The 20,845-nt window shown below is 24.8% G+C and overlaps 1 protein-coding gene across 1 annotated transcript; it reads left to right on the top strand.

Annotated features, from left to right (window-relative positions):
• The first annotated feature begins 143 nt into the window (after window positions 1-143).
• LOC129981605 (uncharacterized) lies at window positions 144-20,701 on the top strand. Its single transcript, XM_056092513.1, has 15 exons — window positions 144-426; window positions 2,750-3,006; window positions 4,690-4,914; window positions 6,198-6,409; window positions 7,112-7,283; window positions 7,704-7,832; window positions 9,110-9,207; window positions 10,226-10,407; window positions 10,956-11,052; window positions 13,076-13,262; window positions 13,780-13,905; window positions 14,831-15,370; window positions 17,533-17,604; window positions 19,823-19,981; window positions 20,270-20,701. The coding sequence occupies exons 2-15, from the start codon at window positions 2,757-2,759 to the stop codon at window positions 20,560-20,562; spliced, it is 2,742 nt and encodes a 913-aa protein (XP_055948488.1). The 5' UTR covers window positions 144-426; window positions 2,750-2,756; the 3' UTR covers window positions 20,563-20,701.
• Window positions 20,702-20,845: the final 144 nt, after the last annotated feature.

Here is a 20,845-nt window from a genome sequence, read left to right as displayed (position 1 = left end):
TTTCTTTTTCGAAATTTAATATTTTTATCTCTATTTTTTTTTTTATTTGTCGTATATTAATTTAAGAGCCCTTAACTGTGAACCTTAGTAATTTACCTTGATTTGTGACGTTAATGCCCTTTAACCAATGAGAAAATATAGATTTGACTATGGATAGAGAATGTTTACCTTCTGCTACTCTTTCCGAAATCGAAACTACACAGATTTTGTGAAAGCATAATAATGCTCTTTATGCTCTGACAAAATACAGTTTCAAATTTTGTTTATATTTATTGTTGGCTTTTTGTCATCTCAAAATTCTAAAAAATGTTGCGTAAATATCTAAAAAATCATGTCTTTAAGAATCATATTGCTAACTTATATCTATTCCTTACTTAAGAAAGATGAACATATGTTTCCGAAAGAACATTGGATATTAATACAAAGGTACAAAATTCTAATGTCATTGCAAAATTTAAATTTAATATTGCATTATATATAGATCGTAGCAAAAGAATATTCGATTTGCTTTAAGTTTTGTAAGAAATCGAAAAGTAGATGTGTTTAACTAACGTTTTAAATATCTCACTTTTAGATGCATGCTATTAAGTATTGTAAAAATTCCATTTTAAAGAAAACGGTGATATGCTTTAAATTATCTGTTTTGTTTATAATTTTAAATTATATATTTTATATCAACTTTTAATTATAAAACTTACTTTGTGGCCATTAAAATGAGATAGTAACTTTGTATAAATTAATTGTTTGGTATAAATCCGTCCATGTATTTAAATTAAATATTTATTTCTGTCTTATTTGCCAGATACAAACTAGTTTTAGAACTTTTTTTTTTGTCGTTGGTTGATATTTTTACAAAGTCTATTAATTTTGATTGCAGAAAGTATTTTGTGAAGCAAAATTTGTAGCTGTGAATATAATAAAATTTAAACTCTCTCTATATAAATAACTATACTTTCTTACATTGAAATTAGATATTAGAGTATCATTTGTTAATGATCTTCTGCAGTTACATTATACTATGAAATAATAGATAATAGCTTTGAAGCAATAAATTAAAAAAATATTATTTACTCATTGAAAAACTATTGAGGAGTCTCTTAGTGTGAGCTTTCTATATAATTTCTTTTTTAAAATAATTATTATTATACCCATTGTGCTAATTGCCCATTTCAATCAAGCATATTCTTGAGAAATCACAGTTTAAGCAGCAGTAGATTCATTCATTACTTACCTGTTCTTAATAGTTATATTTCTTAGATGTTTTAATTTTTACTTTAGTTTACAAAATTTAATTGGGTTTAAATTTTCTATTTTTTACTATCACTCTTCAATTAAAGTGAATTTAAAGCTAGCTTAAATGCTTATCATAATTGGAGTATTCTGTATTGTGGCTTCTAAAACATTAAACCTTACAGAGTAATTAATTCATACATAATTTTTTCATTCCATGTAAAAAAAAAAAAAAAAACATTTGAAATTATTTGTCATTATGAGCAAGCTTGTAATGTGTGCCTTTATATATATATATATATAATGTGTGTAAAGCATTTAAACCTTAAAATGAATTTAAGGATTTTTTTTGATAATGTAAGATAAAAGTTACAATGTAATTTTTTGAATTTTTTATTAAAGAACCATTATTAATATAATTAAACTGATGAGTTCATTTGTAATTTAGCCTATTATAGCTCCAATTTTTTTTAATGTCTGACTAGTGTGCTTTTTTCACCCTTCTTAAAATGCTTCAAGTCAGGGGAACCTTCTCCACCTCTTAGCTCATAAATATGACATGCAACATATGTGGAATAACATATGTTGCATGTCATATTTATGAGTTTTTCAAAACAAGAAGAAATTCTCTTTTTATTATTATTTTAATTTTGAGTGCAATATTTTTAGATTGGATGAATTTTTAAAAGTCCAGGTACTTGAATCAGAATTGGGAAATTTTAATACTTTAAAAAATTCATTAGCATTTAATTTGCAATATAAGCATTTAATTTGAGAAAGTTGATATGCATAACTGCATTTTGTTATTACTGTAAGTATTTTGAAATTACAAATATTTATTAAAGTAATATTATTATTTCATTAGCTGAATTTCGATTGTCATCAATTTTAAATTTGATCCTAAATTTTTTTTTCATCTGTTGGCTGTGGTTTATAAATTTGTGTATGTGTATTTAGAATTTATTTATGACAAGATTATAAATTTACATGTACATATGTTAGTAAATTTTATTTACTATTTACTTAAATGCATGCTTATTTATTCTTTTTTCTTAAATGTTTGTTTCATGCAAATATTATTTGTTCCTTTTATAAACAAATATTTATAAAGTGGTCAGAGATACTGAAATATTTTTATTTCAATATTTCTGTTTTTATGTATATACATTTTCTGTTCATGTTATGCACCATAATTTTCTTCTGTCCTATTTTATGGAAGAAAATTGTTTGTATTTAGAGAATTTTTTATTCTTCACAATTCATACTGAGCAATTCATTTTTTTGTTTAAGCTACAAGGGAGGAAAATCAGTACTATTCTATTAATATCAATATTCATTATTAAGATTTGGTGATAAGAAGACTAGAATACTGATCACTAGAACTTTTTACTCTAGGGCTACATTAATAAAATTATTTATTTATTATTTTTTACAAAGGAAAAAATAATAAATAATTATAATTTAGAAGTTAAAATAATTATATTTATTACTGTAAATGTCTTTATATATCTACTTTTAGATAATAAATGATGTCATCTTACAAAGAGCATCTAGATTTGAAGGGGTTGGATGATGAAGATGATCTAAGTGATGATGAAGTTTTTACTCAAGGTGGAAAATCTATTCCACTGGAAGAAAATGGTGTAAATAAACCTCTCATGGCTCCACGCTTACGTAATAAAGATACTTTGCATACAAAAGTTAGAAAAGTTCCATCTCTCAGGGTTATATGGGCTCCGATCTTTTATTTCTTAGTAACGCTATCATCCATAATTAGTAAGTATTATTTCTTTTATCTTCAAATGATGAATATTTTAATTGTCTAATTTCTCTACATATCATTAATTTTCAGTCTTTTCATTAAATTAAGATTTAAATTGAATTCAATCTTTACTTTTTATTATTTAAATAAATATTATTTTCCTGTATTTTAAAAAATAAATTATAAATATTAATGATATAAAATAATGTATTCATTTGGAATATTTTTTGCTTGAATACCTTTAAAATAAATAGAATGTAAGTTTGATATGTTGGACATTCTTAATCAGCTGTTTTAAAACATCAATGTTTGAAAGATCTGTATCCATGAATTAAAAATCAGTACTATATATATATATATATATATATATATATATATATAAGAATTAATCAGTAAAAATCAATTTATATTAAAGAATCATTTTTGAAGAACTTTATAAGACATACTATCAGTTTTATCTTAGTTATAAAAAGAATGGTAGCAACAAGGAAAATTACATACTTTTTCTCGAGATTTATTTTTAGAAGTAGATAGAAAAACAATTTTCCATGTATTTTTTAAAAAGTTTTGATGAAATTTTTTTGAATGAATCAGAATATTTTTATTTTATATAAAAAAATTAGATGATTTAGTTAATTTAATGTTGTTTTTTGGGCAAGTCATATTTCCATACATGTAGCTAAAAGAAAAGTGTATTTGCAGATGGAAGCAATTCAGAAAATCTCATTATATGCTTTTTGAAATAACTTATTTGATAATTAAGATTTTGGAATATGCTAGTTGACTTCAGTGACCAGTTTTGTTTTTTATTCAAATCTCTCATGTATTATTTTATATTTATGGTTACATTAAAAAAGTAGTTTCAAACTTCAAATCATGATAGCATTTTATTTTATGTTTTTTTCCTATCAGTATATTCTTCATCTCTACATATTAAATCATCATATCTGTAGAGATATTAATAGACCTGGAAAAACCAAGGTGCACAATTCTGAAATCTTTGATTATAATGCAATCTAAAATAATTATTTTTCTTATTTTACCATGGAAATAGGATATTTATTATGACTTAGGAAACCTTGTAATGAACGATAATCAAATCCAAGGTTAATATTACACTTTCTTTTAATTTGTAATAAATGTGAATAAAGAAAATTAGAATAGTTTCAGGAATTTATTTGCATTTGATATTTATTTAAGATTAAAAAAAAAAAAAATTAAGGATAAGTACAAAATAGTCTGTAATATGAGCCTTTAATATTCTGGTACAGTGATATTGGATTCCTGCATATTTTATTTAAAACACATATAATTCTTTTCTTTTTTATTCAAGCAGTTTACACAGACCTTTACTGAGATTTTAATTGCTACTAATTTTGATTGCTAATCAAAGTAATTGCATCATGATCGTGAATAAAAAATTGATTTATGTGTGTTTTAAGTCTAAAGTATGCATACAGTCCAATGTTTCCATAATGATACTAGTGGAGTGCATTTATGAAACAGTCCGTCATTTTTTCCTCGAGGAGTTTTACATATGTATAAAAGATTTCTATGATATATACTTCCCTGCTATTTATTCCATGATTTCTTTGGTTTCTTGAAAATTGTAAAAGCATGATAATATTTCATATCAAATTATCTTTGTGAATTTACAGTAATATTCTTGTGTTTAATTTATATTTTAAATTTTATAGGTCTTATTGGCTTAGTAGTTTTTCTCATCAATATCTTCATGAAAAATATCTCATCCCACGATCACAACAATCCTCTTAAAGGTACAAAATTGTTACCCTGTGCAGAAGTTACTACTCAAGATGTTTGGGTTAAAACATTCCCAATGCTTACTACTGAAACTTCAATTAGGTTAAATGATGTAAATTCTGATGGTATTGAAGACATTATTCTAGGATTTGGAACAGGTAAGAATTAAATTTCTTTAAAAAAATTCTTTTTTAACAAAAATTGTATAAAAATCATGTTTTGATTAGCTCCTTCAATAAATTGTTGTTTGAAGAAATAATTGTTTAAAGCTAAATTATAAAATATTATATTTGTCAGTTGCATGGTTATAAAATTCGATGAGTAGTTTTGGCTGAAAATATTGCTTATTGTAGCATGCCATTTTTAACTACTGTCATATTAAATATTCTTTGTAAAATCATGAAACTCTTTCAGATAACATAAATTGTAATGTTTTTGAGAAATGTAATATTGGAATCCTAATATTATTTTGATTTGCAATTGAAATACATAAAAGTTTGCTTGTAAGAATGTGTTTTGATTGACCATTAAATATCATATTGAATAAATTTATGATTTTATAACTATTTGCTGTTTGTCTATAAACTGCCAAAAAAAAAAAAAAATAAATAATGTTAGTCTATGCACTTTTTATCAATTGGAAGTAGTTAAACCAAAAAGATCATTAGGAACATACACTGTTAATACACAAATATTTGAATTGTGTACAAATGGTAAAGTAATGTGTATGATTTTCATTATTTTATTCTTTTCTTTTTAAATTTGAATTATTTTGAGAATTTTATTACATATGCTGTTATAATATATCAGGATACATTACACATATCAGAACATAATGCATTAGGATTTTTTTTTTTTGTAATACTAATTACCTTGTTATTTCAATATCATGTAGGAGATTGAGATAATACTTTATATATATTATTGATTATATGAAATGATTGAATTATTGCATAAAATCTATTACTTTTACATGTCCAAAAATTTAAAAGTACTTTAAATAAAAAATTAAATATGTATTCAAAGAGTTAATATTGGTATGATTTTCAGTTTATGCATGTTTTTCTTTTTCATGATATATCTAAAATGATTAGAGAAGGATCTGAAAATGAATCAAGTTCATGGTTGCATTTAATTTAATAATAATAATAATGATAATAAAAAACTGTTTGTCTGCACAATAAAATGAATCTGTGTTGTTCAAGTATGCTTTCAAAATAAGTGATAGTTTTTCTTCAAATAATATTCTTATAGCCATTAATAAATATTTCTATACTTTATTTTTATAACTGTCTTCTCTGAATATTTAAGATTTACATTTTTTTAAGTTGTTAATTTTCTCCCTTATTATTTTGACAACACACTTTTTCAAGAAAGTGTTTGAAATATGTTCATAGAATTATTTGTTTAATATGTACAAAAAAATTTTATTTCTTTACAGGTGCAGATGCTTTTTACTATCCTAAGGTTGTCTGTCATGTCTACTTTCCCAAATCTAAGGATGAATGTGGAGGTGGACTACTAGCGCTAGATGGAAAAACAGGAAATGAAATTTGGCGTCATTATTCTGCTCATGAAATATTTGCTGTAAACTGCAATGCTGATTTAAATGGTGATGGCATTAAAGATTGCTTAGGTGGTGGACGTATGGCGGTAAGTGCTAATTTCATTAATGTTAATTATCTGTTATTAATTATAATAAATTTTTGCACACATTTATATTGATAATGAAAATTAAAACTGATCTGAAGGATTTTAAGCATAGATATATAGAAATTCGAACTATTCTTTAAGAAGAACTTAACTGAAATCTAGAGAAGCAATTTAAGATTAATGTAACATGATATAAGCAAAATGCTCTTTTAAAATGTAATTTGATTTTGTATCATAATCATCTGACTAAAATTGTTTTTGCAATTTAAAAATTTAGGCACTTTTTTACTCCTTAGCTTAATTGCTTTATTATTAATGTCAAAGTATTATATTAACTATAAGAAAATTATTACCCTCAAATGACAATCATAGCATATTCAGTCATATAAGCCTCTTAATACATTTTCTAGTGATTTGTATGTAATATTCATTTTCTCTCCTTCCTCTTTGAAATTTCAGAGTAGGTTTTTAACATGTTTCTGAATCAAATTCTATGTATCTTTTTTGTGCTATAGTTATCCTTGAAAACTTGTTATGTGGTAGTTTGATGGATGATTTTATGACCTAAAGATAACTTGTTTCCTTTTAGACCCAGTTTGCACTTGGTCATAACAAAAATTAATATTTTGATACCAAAATCTTCCATTTTATTTACAAATCAAAACATTTGAGCATATTGTGTAAGTCTTTAATTTTTTGTAGGGATTCAATGCTATTAATGGTAAGGATGGAACTTTGTTATGGGAATTTGATGATCAGAATGCAAAAATTGATGCTTCAAATGTTTATACACCTCAATATATAACTGATGTTGATTTTGATGGGGTGCCTGATCTTGTTGTTATCCATGGTGGAGATCCTTTAAAAGAGCCAGGTATGGTTTCTTTCTCTTTTTCTGTTGCATCAACATTTAGTATTGACTAAATAAATAAAATTTCTTTAATTACCAAAATGCTGAAACGTCAAATTCTTTTAATTCTTAAATTTATACAGAACTAGGCAAATTTGCATGTGACAAAATAACTCTCACTGTTGTAAGAAAAGAATTTTAATGAAACTAATATTTACAAGATGAGTTCGTATACATTTCCTTAAATTATCATTTGCATATTTTAGAAATTGTTTAGTTGAGTTATTTGAATCAAATTGTATGCAGAACATATTCTAATATGCAAAAAAACATGTAACTTTTGCATATTTTGTATTTTTTCACTATGCAAATGCATAGTCTTTTAATTTGTAACCTCTAAATTTGATGTATATCATAATGCTGATTCATCCAAATTCTTTCTAGGAAGTGAAACTCGACTTGTGGGCCGTGTTTTAGTGGTTAGTGGAAAAACAGGCCGTGTTTTAAAATGGGTTCAAGTTCCTGATGAACGAGAGAGTTATTATTCGCCTCAAGTTATGATTCATCCTGATGGTAATATTGTATTACACTTTTATTCTTCATGTTTATAATGCATTTTATTTTTCTATAAACAGTATTTAATACTCTTAGCAGCTAATTATTTTGGGCTTGAGATCTAAGCAAAAATCTTTTAAAGTGGAACAGTTGTGTTATTTGGTTAATAATTCAATATATTATGATTGAAAAAATTATCATCTGAAGAATTTTAATAAATTGTATCACTAATCTTGAATTAACTACTTTGTATCTGAGAACCTGTAAAAAAAATTAATTTGGCCACTTGGTGAGTTGAAAAAAGAATGTTTTATTTAGTTATCGATTTCATATAACAAATACACATTTTACTGTACATTTCACATGCTTTTTTCCTTATTATTCTTCAACATATACACAAACACATATCAGATAAAAATGAAATTCTGTATTTTTGAAAGCAGTGCTATATATCTAATAACGATCTTTTCCGTTAATCGGGCGCAAATGTCGCCAATTGTGGACCAAACGCGAATTTGGCGTAAGAAATTTGGCAGAATTCTACATTATTTGGCGATTTTTCGCTTGCGTCTGGCTAACAGAAAAGTACCCACATAACTACAATGAATACATCAATTAAGAATAAAATTTTAACAAAAATTTAATAAAGAAATATTAATGATATGAGATTTATTACCAAATCAGTTGATTCATTTTCAGTGTTCAGGTGATTGTTCAAATGTAACCTTTTATGTGAATACTCATTACATTTTTTTAATACATAAATTCTGTATGAAATGAATATAATTGATAGTTAATGTTTATTATTTTGCTCTAATGAATAAATTGTGTTATTTATTATTATTTCGAAATAAAATAAATAAAAGGAAATAATATTTATGAATATTCAATGTCCTTAAAATTGATATTCAATAATATGGCCCTATCATATTTTTTATTTGAATTTTATGATTATTGAATGAATTAAATTAAAATATAGTGTCTATAAATTTTCTTATCTAAATATAGTGAACATTTTTTTTTGTTGTTGAAATATGTTTTATAGTTTGCATATTTTGTGAATTGGTAGATAATTTAGTTTTTTTAAATATAAACTAAATATAAATTTTGTTATTATTTATACATTATAAGTTATTTACACATAACAATACCAAATTTTAAAACATTTGCTGCCATTTTACTTCCTGTTTTCATGATCCTGAATTTTATTTCGTTATTAAATCTGCTGTGTGCTTTGTATACGATATTTTTTAGCTTTTTATTGCACTTTTATAGTGATTTTTTAAAAAATCCAGGTTCAAAGTTACTTTTGTTTGGAACTGGTGGTGAAACACATGGAGGTTCATTGTGGGTTATGAAATTAAATCACCTACTTACTGGCGAAATAAACATGGTGGGTTGATATATATATTTTTAAAAATTATTTGAAATTATAATTGAAGGGTAGCAGAACTGTTATTTTAACAGTTCCTATGGCAAACGACCTTGTCATGAGTTGTTTCAGTTACATAAATGGGGCTGCTATATTCTTCTTTAAAGGATTGAAAATTACATAAATGTATTAATTTTTTTCTTACGCCAAGTTTTTCTCTATTTTGAATGGTACATTGTTTTCACATTTTTGTTAGGTAATGGGTATTATGAAAATTTTATAGCAAAAAAAATTATTTTGGATTAATTTTCAAAAATCAAAATTATTTTTCAACACTTCAAAAATTAAAATGAATCCTTACACCCATAAATGTAATTATATATCTTATTACTTTTGTTAGAGCTGAGAATTAATATATCAGTGCCTTGTCAAATCATTATTAAAGTAATTAAAGTAAATCAAAAATTAAAGTTTTTTTTTTATCAGTGATAGAGATGGGTTTAATTTGGAGAGTCGGTAAGGTATTGATTTAGGGGCCAAAGTATTCAAGTTTGAAACCTGAAATAATCTAACTTTAAACTCATTCACTTACCATCAAAGAACTGCCATATAAGTGAGCTCAATGTTCATTAAATCTATTTGAATCAAATTCCATCTTCCAATTTTTACAGAATCTTGGAGATGTTGGTCTTTTCATTCAACCAATTATGAGGCCCATTTTTAAATAGTCCTTGTATTGTTTCAGATTGAGACATTAATATAAATTAAACTTTCTGAATGATTCTGCCTCAAGTATTTCCCGAGTCCCTATATTGTTTAATTACACTTCTGCTATCCTTATAAAGATAAAATAAATGCACATAATAAATAGAGATAGTATTTATTAAGAATCATGAAGAAAAATATATGATTTATATAAGCTGATAAATAGACACTTTCATGTATACTAGATATAATTAGATATTAAATAAAAATAAAATCAGTATTCATTAATCAAATGGACTAAATTTTGTTACATAACTTTTTAATTATATTTCAGGCTGAAAATATTTACACTGACAATTTCAAAGGCATTATGACTCCACCTGTGCTTGTTGATATTACTGGGGATGGAATTCGAGACATTGTGATGGCTATGTTCAATTCTTCTGTTATAGCTTTTGATGGACTGAGTTTTACAAAGCTTTGGGAATATCACCAACCTTCCTCTGAGAGCTACAGGTAATGACATATATGAGATAAAATAATTATATATGGCATTATGTATCATATATAATTAAGGACACAACAACATACATTGATGGTTATTACAATACAAGATTATTTTTCACCTATATCTGCTTCGTGTCAGATACCATCTCTTTCTATTTTTCTTATATAGTTAGTTCTTAAAGTCTCTGAAAGATTTTTCAAAATAAAATTTATTCAAACAGCAAGTCACAACATCTCTCAGTAAAATAATATTAATCACTTGGGTAGATCAATTTTCTGCTATTTGAGAATTTACTGTTTTGATAAGTTCCTAAGTTTATAGGATATCTAATATGTATATAGATTCCTTTTAATTTTTATATTATGTCATAATGGGCATAAACACTTAATTTTAATCTATAATTCAAAAAATAAGTTTTATTTGTTAGAAATTTTTTAGGGGGGAAGGGCGAAATATTAAAAATTATTTTTTGTGACAAATATTTTAAATAATATATTTTTACAATATTGTAAGGAAAGCAAAGGTTAATTTATAATTTACTTTGCTTTTTCTCTAGCACACCTGGTGTTGGATACTTCAATAATGATACTATTCCAGATTTCATAATTAATTACCAGACTGGTCCAGGATTCCCCATTTATTACTACACTCAGGTAAATCTATGAACCTGCAGTATTCTCTGAATTTTAGCATTTTTATCTATCCATTATTATTTTCTTAAATTCTTAAACTTGAATAATTTTAAATAATCTAATTTTTTATTATTATTTTTTTTTCTTCATTTTATTATTTACTGATTTTGTTTAAAATTGAAGAAAATATTTTTCTTTTTATATATTATTATTTCATCTATTTTTATTTTGTTGCCTTATTTTCTTTATTTCAGCCTTGTGTTATGCACTTTATTGTTTGATGAATGTCATCTTTGAAGTTTAGTAATGAAATGTGAGTTTGGATATTTATATGTCCATAGTATCTATATATTTTATATTTTAATATTCATTTCCTTGGTATTAAAGATTTTTAACAATTATTTATTATTTTAAAGAAAAACTGCAATATTTTTAGTATGAAATGAAAAATTATATATTTTATTTTTATTTCCTGGTTATATTTAGTTATTTATTTCGTTATTGATATGAATATGTCATTTTTTAATATTCAGTTGAAAACATTTCATGAATTAGTGTTGTAAATAAATATTTAATTTGTTATTTTCATAACAATTCAATATTGCAAAATACTATTTTATAAATAATTCTCATTATTTGTGCAATTCATATTCACTTAGAAAATCTCCATGAATTAATGCTGTAATAAACATTTCTTACTGTCATGACAATTCATTATTGGAGAATATCATTTTATAAATAATTCTCATTATTTATTCTACAGTTTTTTTCTAAAATATGAGATTTTATATACCTCATTCTTTGTTTTAAATTGAAATTAATTTTATAGTTTTGAAATTAAATTAGTCTTCATAAAAAATAATAATCCTGTTCAGTTGCGGCAATATATTACATTTTACTTTCAAAATGTTCAGTACATAATATTTTTTAACAAATGCTATTGACATCTATATACTTATTATATCTTTATTATTATTTGATATGGAAAAATATTTTATTTGTATAAATGAGTAACATTGTAATATTTCTACCAAATTAAATCTTTTAATTTAATTTAAAATAGATCGATTATTTTTTTAGCAGCAATATAGTACATAAAATATTATATTACTGCTAATTGTTATGGTTACAGTATATAAATTATAGCTATTTCATTTAATAACTCAGAAACTCCAGATGCTGGTAAAAAGAATATTTGATTGGTCAATTTAAACATTTATGTGCTTCTTGCTTCTAAAATGCATTATTAAAATTTTTATTTGTTTTATGAATTTGTCTTTTCCACGAAAGCATTTGTTTTCTAATGAAAACTTTATAATGCAGAATTAAAGCAAGTAATAATATTACTTATTTAATTTGAAAAGCAAAACTTTTCATGGGCAATTTTGAGTTTATTAACATTATTTATTTTTTTGATGCAACATAAATTATTCATAATGTAGTTTTTTTATAAAAAAATTGAGCATTGATTTAAATTAAGCTCATTATTTCTTATCTTCAGTGACTGTTTTACATGTAGCAATTGTTATAGTATACAACACTATACCTGTGGAGTGTGCCTTGAGAAAAATATGTATATTTTTGGAATTCCTAAAAATGTATTAAAAAAATATAGATTTTTTTTAAAAGAAAAGGCATTAAAATGAAAATGGCATTAGTTAGTGTTTTGTATTGAATGAAAGATTCTAATTTAAATTTATGTAAAGTATTAAAAAAATTGAAGATGTGAAAAAAAAACTTGAATTATTATTATTATTTCTGCTTTCATTGACATTGATAAATTACTTTACATTCACCTTTGAATTTGTATAACAGAAAAAAAATATTTGGAAGTTGAAGAGCTAGTTTTTGAGAACTCATTGAAAAGTTGACTTAATAATAATAAAAAAAAAAAAACCTTAAAAATTTTATTTTTTATAAAAAAAAATTGTTATTCAAATTTATTGTTAAAATTACAAGTAAAATATTGCATTTATAGCCGTGTGAAGTAATGCAATAGTAAGTTAATTCATTTTTGATGGTTATGTCAATATCTCTTTTGTAGACTACAATACTGGATGGGCGTAATGGAAAGCCACTTCTTTCCAAACCAATTCAAATGGTTGTTGGTACACAGACTTCTCCACTTGTTGTAAGTGTGAGTGGTAAAGGAAATGATATATTTCTCTATTGGGTATCTGATTGCCATGGAGTTCAGAATAAATCGGATTTAGAGTTTGATTTTCTTAAAGGTAAATAGTGCTGCTGTTTTTGTTTTAATTTATTTTTAAATTCACAGTCAGTTTTTTTATTCTTAAATTTCTTTTTTATTTTTTCATTTCATGAAATGTTTGAGGTTAATATACATTACAATTAGCAAATAAGGAGCATTTAAAGATTTTTCCTTTTTTTGTGTGTGTGTGTGTAAAAAGAACAAATATTTTCTAATAGAAAATATGAAATTATAAACATTTTTTTTTGTTTCCTTCTTTTTTTATCCATAACATGTAAAGTTTTCTGTAGGTATTAGATTTGAAAATAGAATATTTAGACATTATAATCAGTAAATATTTAAAGAGCAAATGTTTTAAAATTGTTTCAAAAATATATTTTATGTATTTATATTCAAAATCATAAGATTTTACTTTGCTATTGTAACAGTAATGTTCAAAAAATGCTGTATGTTAAAAAGCTATTGGTGTGTAAAGAAAATTAATTATTATTTTTTAATAAATATTGTGTTATGATAATAAATTTGATTTTTTTTAGGAACAAGTGTTCATGACCAATCAAGAGCTGACTTCTGTAAATTACGCTTCAAAGAAAAACTTTACACAAGAATGTATGCCTTATCTAGTCATATGTCAGTTCCTGGAACTGTTGTATATGATTCAGGTAAAAATGGATGATGTTTGAAATCAAATAAACATACTTAATAAATAACATTGATTTTTAGATGTTTCCATTTTATTTATTCCATTTTATTATCATATTTTATTCAGTAGGTCCAATAAGCCATTTAAGACAAAAATGAAAATAATTTTCTGTGTTTACTATTTGATTTACTGTATAAGGAATCGTGTACTGAGAAATTATGAACAAAGATTAAGAGCATAAAATTTAAACATGTAAGAATATAAGAAAGTTTAAGAACATAATTTTATCCAATATCAGTTATGATTTGAAGAAAATTATGCATTTAAAAAAATTTGATTGTAATCTTATCAGTGAATTTCATGTAAATAAGCCAATATTAATTTGTGCATTTCTTCTTGTTTCAATATATCAATAGATTGTTTTGTATTTTATTGCTTAATTAATTAAATTGGTTTTAAAGTTTGATTGATTAATCATCAGTATTAATCTATGTTCAAAATTACAAAAAAGTAAAGAAAGATACAAGTTATTGTCCAGCTAATTAATATTGACACATTTTTAAATGTTTGGCATTATTATGCGTTATTTTTATTCAATGGTTGTTTACTGCATAACTTTTTTCAATCATTTGGGTTTATCTTTCTTAGAGTTTTCAGAAAGTTTTATTTGTATGCTTGATTATTTATTAATATATTTTTTGAAAATTCTTTGATTGCTATTTAAATGACTGTTAGACAAGCTGAATTCAGTATGTTATCATGTAGTGTGTACAGTCAGAAAGTTTTATAATAAAAATTTTTATCAGTTCCAATCTATATTTTTATTTTGATCTTTTTTTAATTATGTGCAATAATAATTTAAGTTAGTGTATATTTAAATATAAATAATACTTTTGAATGCAGCATTCAAGTGTTTGTACTAAGTTGTTGCATTTTTATTTCAGATTCTAGAAAAAGTACAGAATACAGTAATCCTATTAATTATACAGCTTTAGGATTAGAATTTTTGTACCGACATCCAGGTTATCAAGAAGATTATCAGCTGTATTTAGAGAATGAAAATCCAGATTATGAAAACAGAATTCTGCAACAAGATTTTAATGATCTTACAAATCGATATGATGATGTTCAATTAGAGAAGCTACTTAGTAGTGAAAGAGCATTAGAGAGAAAGTATTCAGATCCGAATGAATACAGTATACCTGAATACCAAAATGATGGTCGTTTATATCCTCAGTACTATATGCAGCAGCCTAATGCAGGAAATGAGCGTTACTATCCTTTAGACTATAGACAAGTACCTGAGCGATATGCAGTCGTCAAAAAGCCAAGGCCCAGAAAAATAAATGCTGCTTGGCCAGTACAATATCTGCCTGTGTCGCAAGACATGTCAGGCCTTGTGCCACGATCTGGCTATAGCAACAGAGGGAAGCGCACAAGAGTGAAACGCATTAAAAGACATTTTTCTAAGCCTGTGAAAAAAGGTATTCATAGTTTAGCCAATATTAAAATGTTATTTGAGATTATATTATTATTGCTCATTTTAATAAATTATAAAATATCTGTTAGTTAAAAATTGAAAAAAAAAATATTTTTCTGTAGTTTTTTTTAAAATTTTATTATAAATACATTTAAATAGATTGCGATACATTGGGAAAATGACATATAATATTTAATATTTGATAATTTTATTTTCATTTTTTTCTGAGTAAGTGGTTTACAAAATAAAGCAACAAAAACTCCATCCTTTATTTTTATTGGCTATTACATTATTTCTATTTTTATTTATTTTGCTAGGAGTAAAAGCCAAAAATTATGAAATAAAAATCTTAATAGTATTTTTTATTATTTTAAAGCAACTATAGCTTTTGTATGTATTTTTACCAAAGAGGGATAAAAATATTTTAAAATTTAAATGATTATATGTCTTTTATATTAGTACTAAAGTTTAGTGCCATCAGATCAAGAGAAAATAAAATGTAATTATTTCAGAGAAAATATGTAATGATTTTTATATGAGTCTAGCAATACTTATTAGGCATTATTTATGATGTCAAAAAAAAATGTGTGCATTTAATTTTTTTTCATAACTGTGAAATTGCATGCAAATGTTCCAAAATAAAACCAACATTTAAAAAATGAAGATATGATGAAAATTAAAGTGAGAATTAGTTAGGTGTCATTGTAGATATTATTATTAGAATTTAAATTATGGAAAAATAATTTTAAAAAAAGAAATTCTTTTCTGTTATACTTGGAAAACAATCAATCTCTATCTCAGATAGCAAGATCAAAAAGGCCTATCTTATGCTGCAACAATAATAATCAAAAGCAGAAGAAAATTAACTTTTTTTCCCCATCAGTTTGCAAAAAAATCTATCTGAACATTGAAAAAAGCATTAATTAAAAATTAAAAAAAACATTTATTCTTGGTGAGCATTTTTGTTTTAAATTCAGGGGAAACATTCTAGTCATTGTCCCTCAAAATTTGGAAAGGATATTAAAACTGTCAAATGCAGAAATTTTAGCTTTAATTCATTTTTTTAAAAACTCATTGCATTATATTTCATTCTAAATTTCATTAGAACAATTATTGCTTTGATTTAATAGTACATCTATTTTCCCCCCTGTAGTCTTTAGAAACAATACAATGTATAAATATGTATAAAAAATCACTGAACATATTAAATAAAAAATTTTGAAATTGGATTTTAAAATTTGAATTTCAAGTTGCTTTGAATTGTCATTACTGCTACTTGTGTGCTAAATTTCATGGCTTAAATAGGATATGATAGATTCTTCTACAAACTGCACTCAAATACTTCCTTTTGTAACTATAGATGTAGTTAATATCAATATTTAAGTGCTGGTGAAGTTTTAATCCTGAAATAACAAATATTTTAAAAATATGATGTTTACAAATGTAAACACTGTAATCTTTTGATGTTTTTAAAAAAATGGAGAAATTAATTTTTCATTATAATTATTGTAAATTAAATAATTAATTATCTTATTAGTTTAATAAAAATAATTTACTAGTATATGTTTTTTTTATTCAAACATTTTTTTTTTATTTTATGTTTATATTACTAAAATTTTCAATTTTTTTTCACTTCTTAAAATATTCAATCATTTCATTTTTTTAATTAATATCTGTCTGTTCTTTTATATTTTTGTTTTGAGCAAATTTTGTATTATTTTATTATAAATATTTTCTGCCCAAGTAACTAGAATACACAATATATCTCACTCTGAAATTAGATGTAATAATTGTAAAATTATGATTAGTTAAGTTTTAATTTCTTTTGCAGTAAAATGATTAGGGATTAATTTTAGAAACTTATACATTCCTCTGTGGTTTTAATTCTGAACTGTTTTTTTTATATCCTTTAGAATTATAAAAATTATCAGGAGAAACTTATTTTTCACCAATTAATACTCTAATAATAACCTCTAATTTTATACTCTAATAATTATATTTAGAGTATAATTATTAGATTTATACTCTAGTAATTTTTAAAACAAGAACTTCAATCTCTTTGATAAAATTATTTAATTGCATAGTTAATAAAAAAAAAAAGAAAGAAAGATACAAGTTTTCTGCTCCTCTACACTTTCTACTTAATCCACTTTCGTTCCTTTTCAGTTACTTTTGCTCGTGAGCGGCGACATGTAGGTCCTCATGATGGTGGTGGAATTCAAAGAGTGATATCAACAGGTATTCGTCATTTATAAAGAAACAAATTATTCATAGACTTGACTATAAAATGAAACTTTTGCCAATATTTTTAATGGTAAAACTTGTATTGGTGGAAACAGATAAGAAGATATTACATGATTTGTAATTTATTTTTGATACATGCTTTTTTCTTTTTTAATTCATTAGCAAGTAGTTTTCAAATATTAAAACCTATTGTTTACAAAAGATTGTAAATTTAAAATGGAAAAAAAAAAACTATATATATAAGTGGAATTTTCCAACGCAAGTAAGAATTCATTTTATAAAAGTAGTATTTTCCCCTGTTATCACAAACAAAATTTACAATACAAAGATATCTTTTTAAATATTTTTGTCCATTATTTATTTTAGCGATAGATATACAGATTAAAAAAAGATAAATGTTTTCTAAATAAAATGTTGCAGCTGAGATTTAAAGATAATGCAAATACATTGAGATATCAGTTGATACAAATTTTACAATATATTTTTGCTTGCAAAAGCATATATATGAAGTGATAATATGTTTACATAGATTCATCTGTATATTTTAATTTTTGAGTCATAATCAGTGACTTTAAAGAGGTGGGTTGGGACAATTATATCCTTATCAATGGTCTCTTGACTCCCCCTTCCCTCCTCTTGGTGGAAAAAAATTGTTTTGCGGGCAAAAATCATTCTCGGTTTGTCAAAGAAGAATAAAGAATTGAAAATCAAATATTCTGATAATTTAAATTTTGTCTTAAAAATATTTTATAGAACAATAAATAAAGTGTCGCATTGTACCAACTTTTTTGTTTTGTTTATCGGTTTAGAAATTAATGCATGAAAATTTGTAAGGATTTTTGCTTTCATCAATTGTTTGATCCCTTTTCTATGGAATTGCTTGCAAAAATAAGAGTATCAATATTATCGAAGACTTGGAACATTAGGATAATGTATCAGTGCCTTTTGACTTATTTTTTCTGATTACATTTTTACTGAACACTTAAGAAGAGACATTTAGTTCAGTTAAGAAAGGAAAGTTATCCCAAAAACGATTTTTAAAAAAAAAAGGTATCTGCACACAAACAGTAAAACCACATGATTAAATATTTAATGAAACAATGATAACAGAATTTTAAGAAATGAAAAAAAATTATTTTTTTAAAAATTGCCAAAATTCAAAAAGTCATTGCAGGAAAACACCAAAATGCAGCTTACTTTTTAATTAATTAAAATCCTTCCCCCAAGAAAAAAAATTTGCTCTAAGGTGCAGCTTCTGGATTCCCCCAGGTACCAAATTTGGTAGCTACAGGTCAAATGGTTTAGTCAGTAGAGCACCAACACGCATACATTCATGCAATCAAACATTTATTTTTATTATTAGATTATTCTTTGCTGTTTCTATCATACAATTTTTATTCCCCGACGCTATACAAACAATTATTGCAAATAGCTATTTATTATTAGATTTGCTATTTAATACTTAATTTAAATAGAAAATAGATTATTCTGCATTATTTTGAGAGTAAATTGGAGGGACACTTTGTTTGTTCACCTTCTGTTGGCAATATTTTACACCCCCATTAGGAAATTTTTTTCTATCCCTTCTGGTTTGAGAAATGCCTATGAAAATCTTTTTCATATGTGTAAACCTTTTTTAGAATCAACCTCCAAATTCATTTTAAATAGAAAACCATATTCTTTTTGAATTCAGTTCAATTATCATGTAAATAATTTAAAGCTTGCATTGATTAAATTGAAGAAAAGAGCAAGGCGGATGGGGGGGGGGTAGAGACTTAAATGACATAAAGTGAAAAACAACAACCTACGTAAGATAATAGTAATTTAATATGAGCCAGCAGACTATATACTATTGAGCAAATATTTATTCAAGGAATTGCTTATTTAAAAAACTGATAAAGAACTAAAATTTCTATCTCTGAAACTCAAAATATTGAAGCTGTCTAATAGCAGTTATTTCTGATCAAAACATTTAATTTCAAATAGTGGAACAAATCCTGTTTATCATTCTAATAAAACATTTAAGAATTTGCCAGCTATGTACATTAATTAGAGATTCACCAGAAAAGCACAATGTAAGCAGAATTTTAAGATAGCTCATTTTCTTTTTTTATTTCATAAATATGATGCTAGATTTTTTGTCAAAATTATAATTAACTATAAATATGGTAATTTTATTGTGATATCTTCTTGAATGCATTCTTTTATACAGGAACTTTGGCTCCCAGCATATCAAAAGGCAGCACTGGAATAGATCTTATTTATGCAACCTTTTGGTTTTATCCATCTGAGACACAAGGCTTGCTGCCTGAAGACAAGGAGTGTATACAATCTCGAATGAAAATGGAGAAAGAAAGATTTGATCCCACTAGTAATATTTATTAAAAAAATCCTTGAAATTAAAAATTAAAAAAAATTTCTTTACTTATCTTTTAATTAATTATATATTATTTTCAGCTTTAATTTTCGCGAATTTATTTTGAAAATATGGCGGCATTTTTATATTAATACTTAATATACTTTTAATAAATTTTATTAATCATACTTTGATCGATTTTGAAACAATAACTCTGAATTTGTATTTCATAATGTATGATTTGTTGGTGTAGAATTTTGCGTGGGTTGGCAAGTAATATCTAGTTGATTTCTTTTTTTATAGATGCATATTATGGAATGGATCATGATGCCTATGAAGAAATGGTTACAGAAGAATGCTTGAAAAAAAGTGGCCACCTTAAAAATGAAAGAAATTCTAAAAAAGGATACAATCCATTTAATCGCCAAATGGGACAAATGACCGTGTACCGTACACACATCAACTGTGCATGTACAGTTGTTGATAAAGCTTCAAAACATAAATGTGCAAAAATTTTACCCTTTGAGGAGCAAATGTGGACGTCATACATGGGATTGTATGGGAACTGTGTTGCAAAACAAAGACACATTTTCTAATCTGCAAGACATTGAAAGATGTCTTGCTCATCACCATGTACATTGTATTATATGAAATGCATTGTAATATACCAACGGATTATGGAATGTAAAATGTGAAAAAAATTTTCTCTCCATAATAAAAGCTTTTTTTTAATAATATGTAGATATTTATGTAATGAAAGATAGATCTAAATTTAGTTACATATATACTATGAGTGATGCCACTACGATATACCACTGGCTGTTTATCATGGCTAATTAGGAAATAGAATGTAAATTACTGATACATTCTCAATATGTG

The sequence above is a fragment of the Argiope bruennichi genome, chromosome 8, assembly GCF_947563725.1.
Source record: "Argiope bruennichi chromosome 8, qqArgBrue1.1, whole genome shotgun sequence".
Taxonomy (NCBI): Eukaryota; Metazoa; Arthropoda; class Arachnida; order Araneae; family Araneidae; genus Argiope; species Argiope bruennichi.
Note: the sequence above shows the minus strand (reverse complement) of the source record. Positions and strands in the feature narration are given on the sequence as shown.

What these genes read in the sequence shown, in the direction of transcription:
- LOC129981605 (XM_056092513.1), top strand. Translation starts at nt 2,757, where the DNA reads ATGATGTCATCTTACAAAGAGCATCTAGATTTGAAGGGGTTGGATGAT. An exon ending in AGTTATGATTCATCCTGATG is followed by an intron (nt 7,833 to 9,109) that starts GTAATATTGTAT and finishes TAAAAAATCCAG; the next exon opens with GTTCAAAGTTACTTTTGTTT. An exon ending in CCATTTATTACTACACTCAG is followed by an intron (nt 11,053 to 13,075) that starts GTAAATCTATGA and finishes TCTCTTTTGTAG; the next exon opens with ACTACAATACTGGATGGGCG.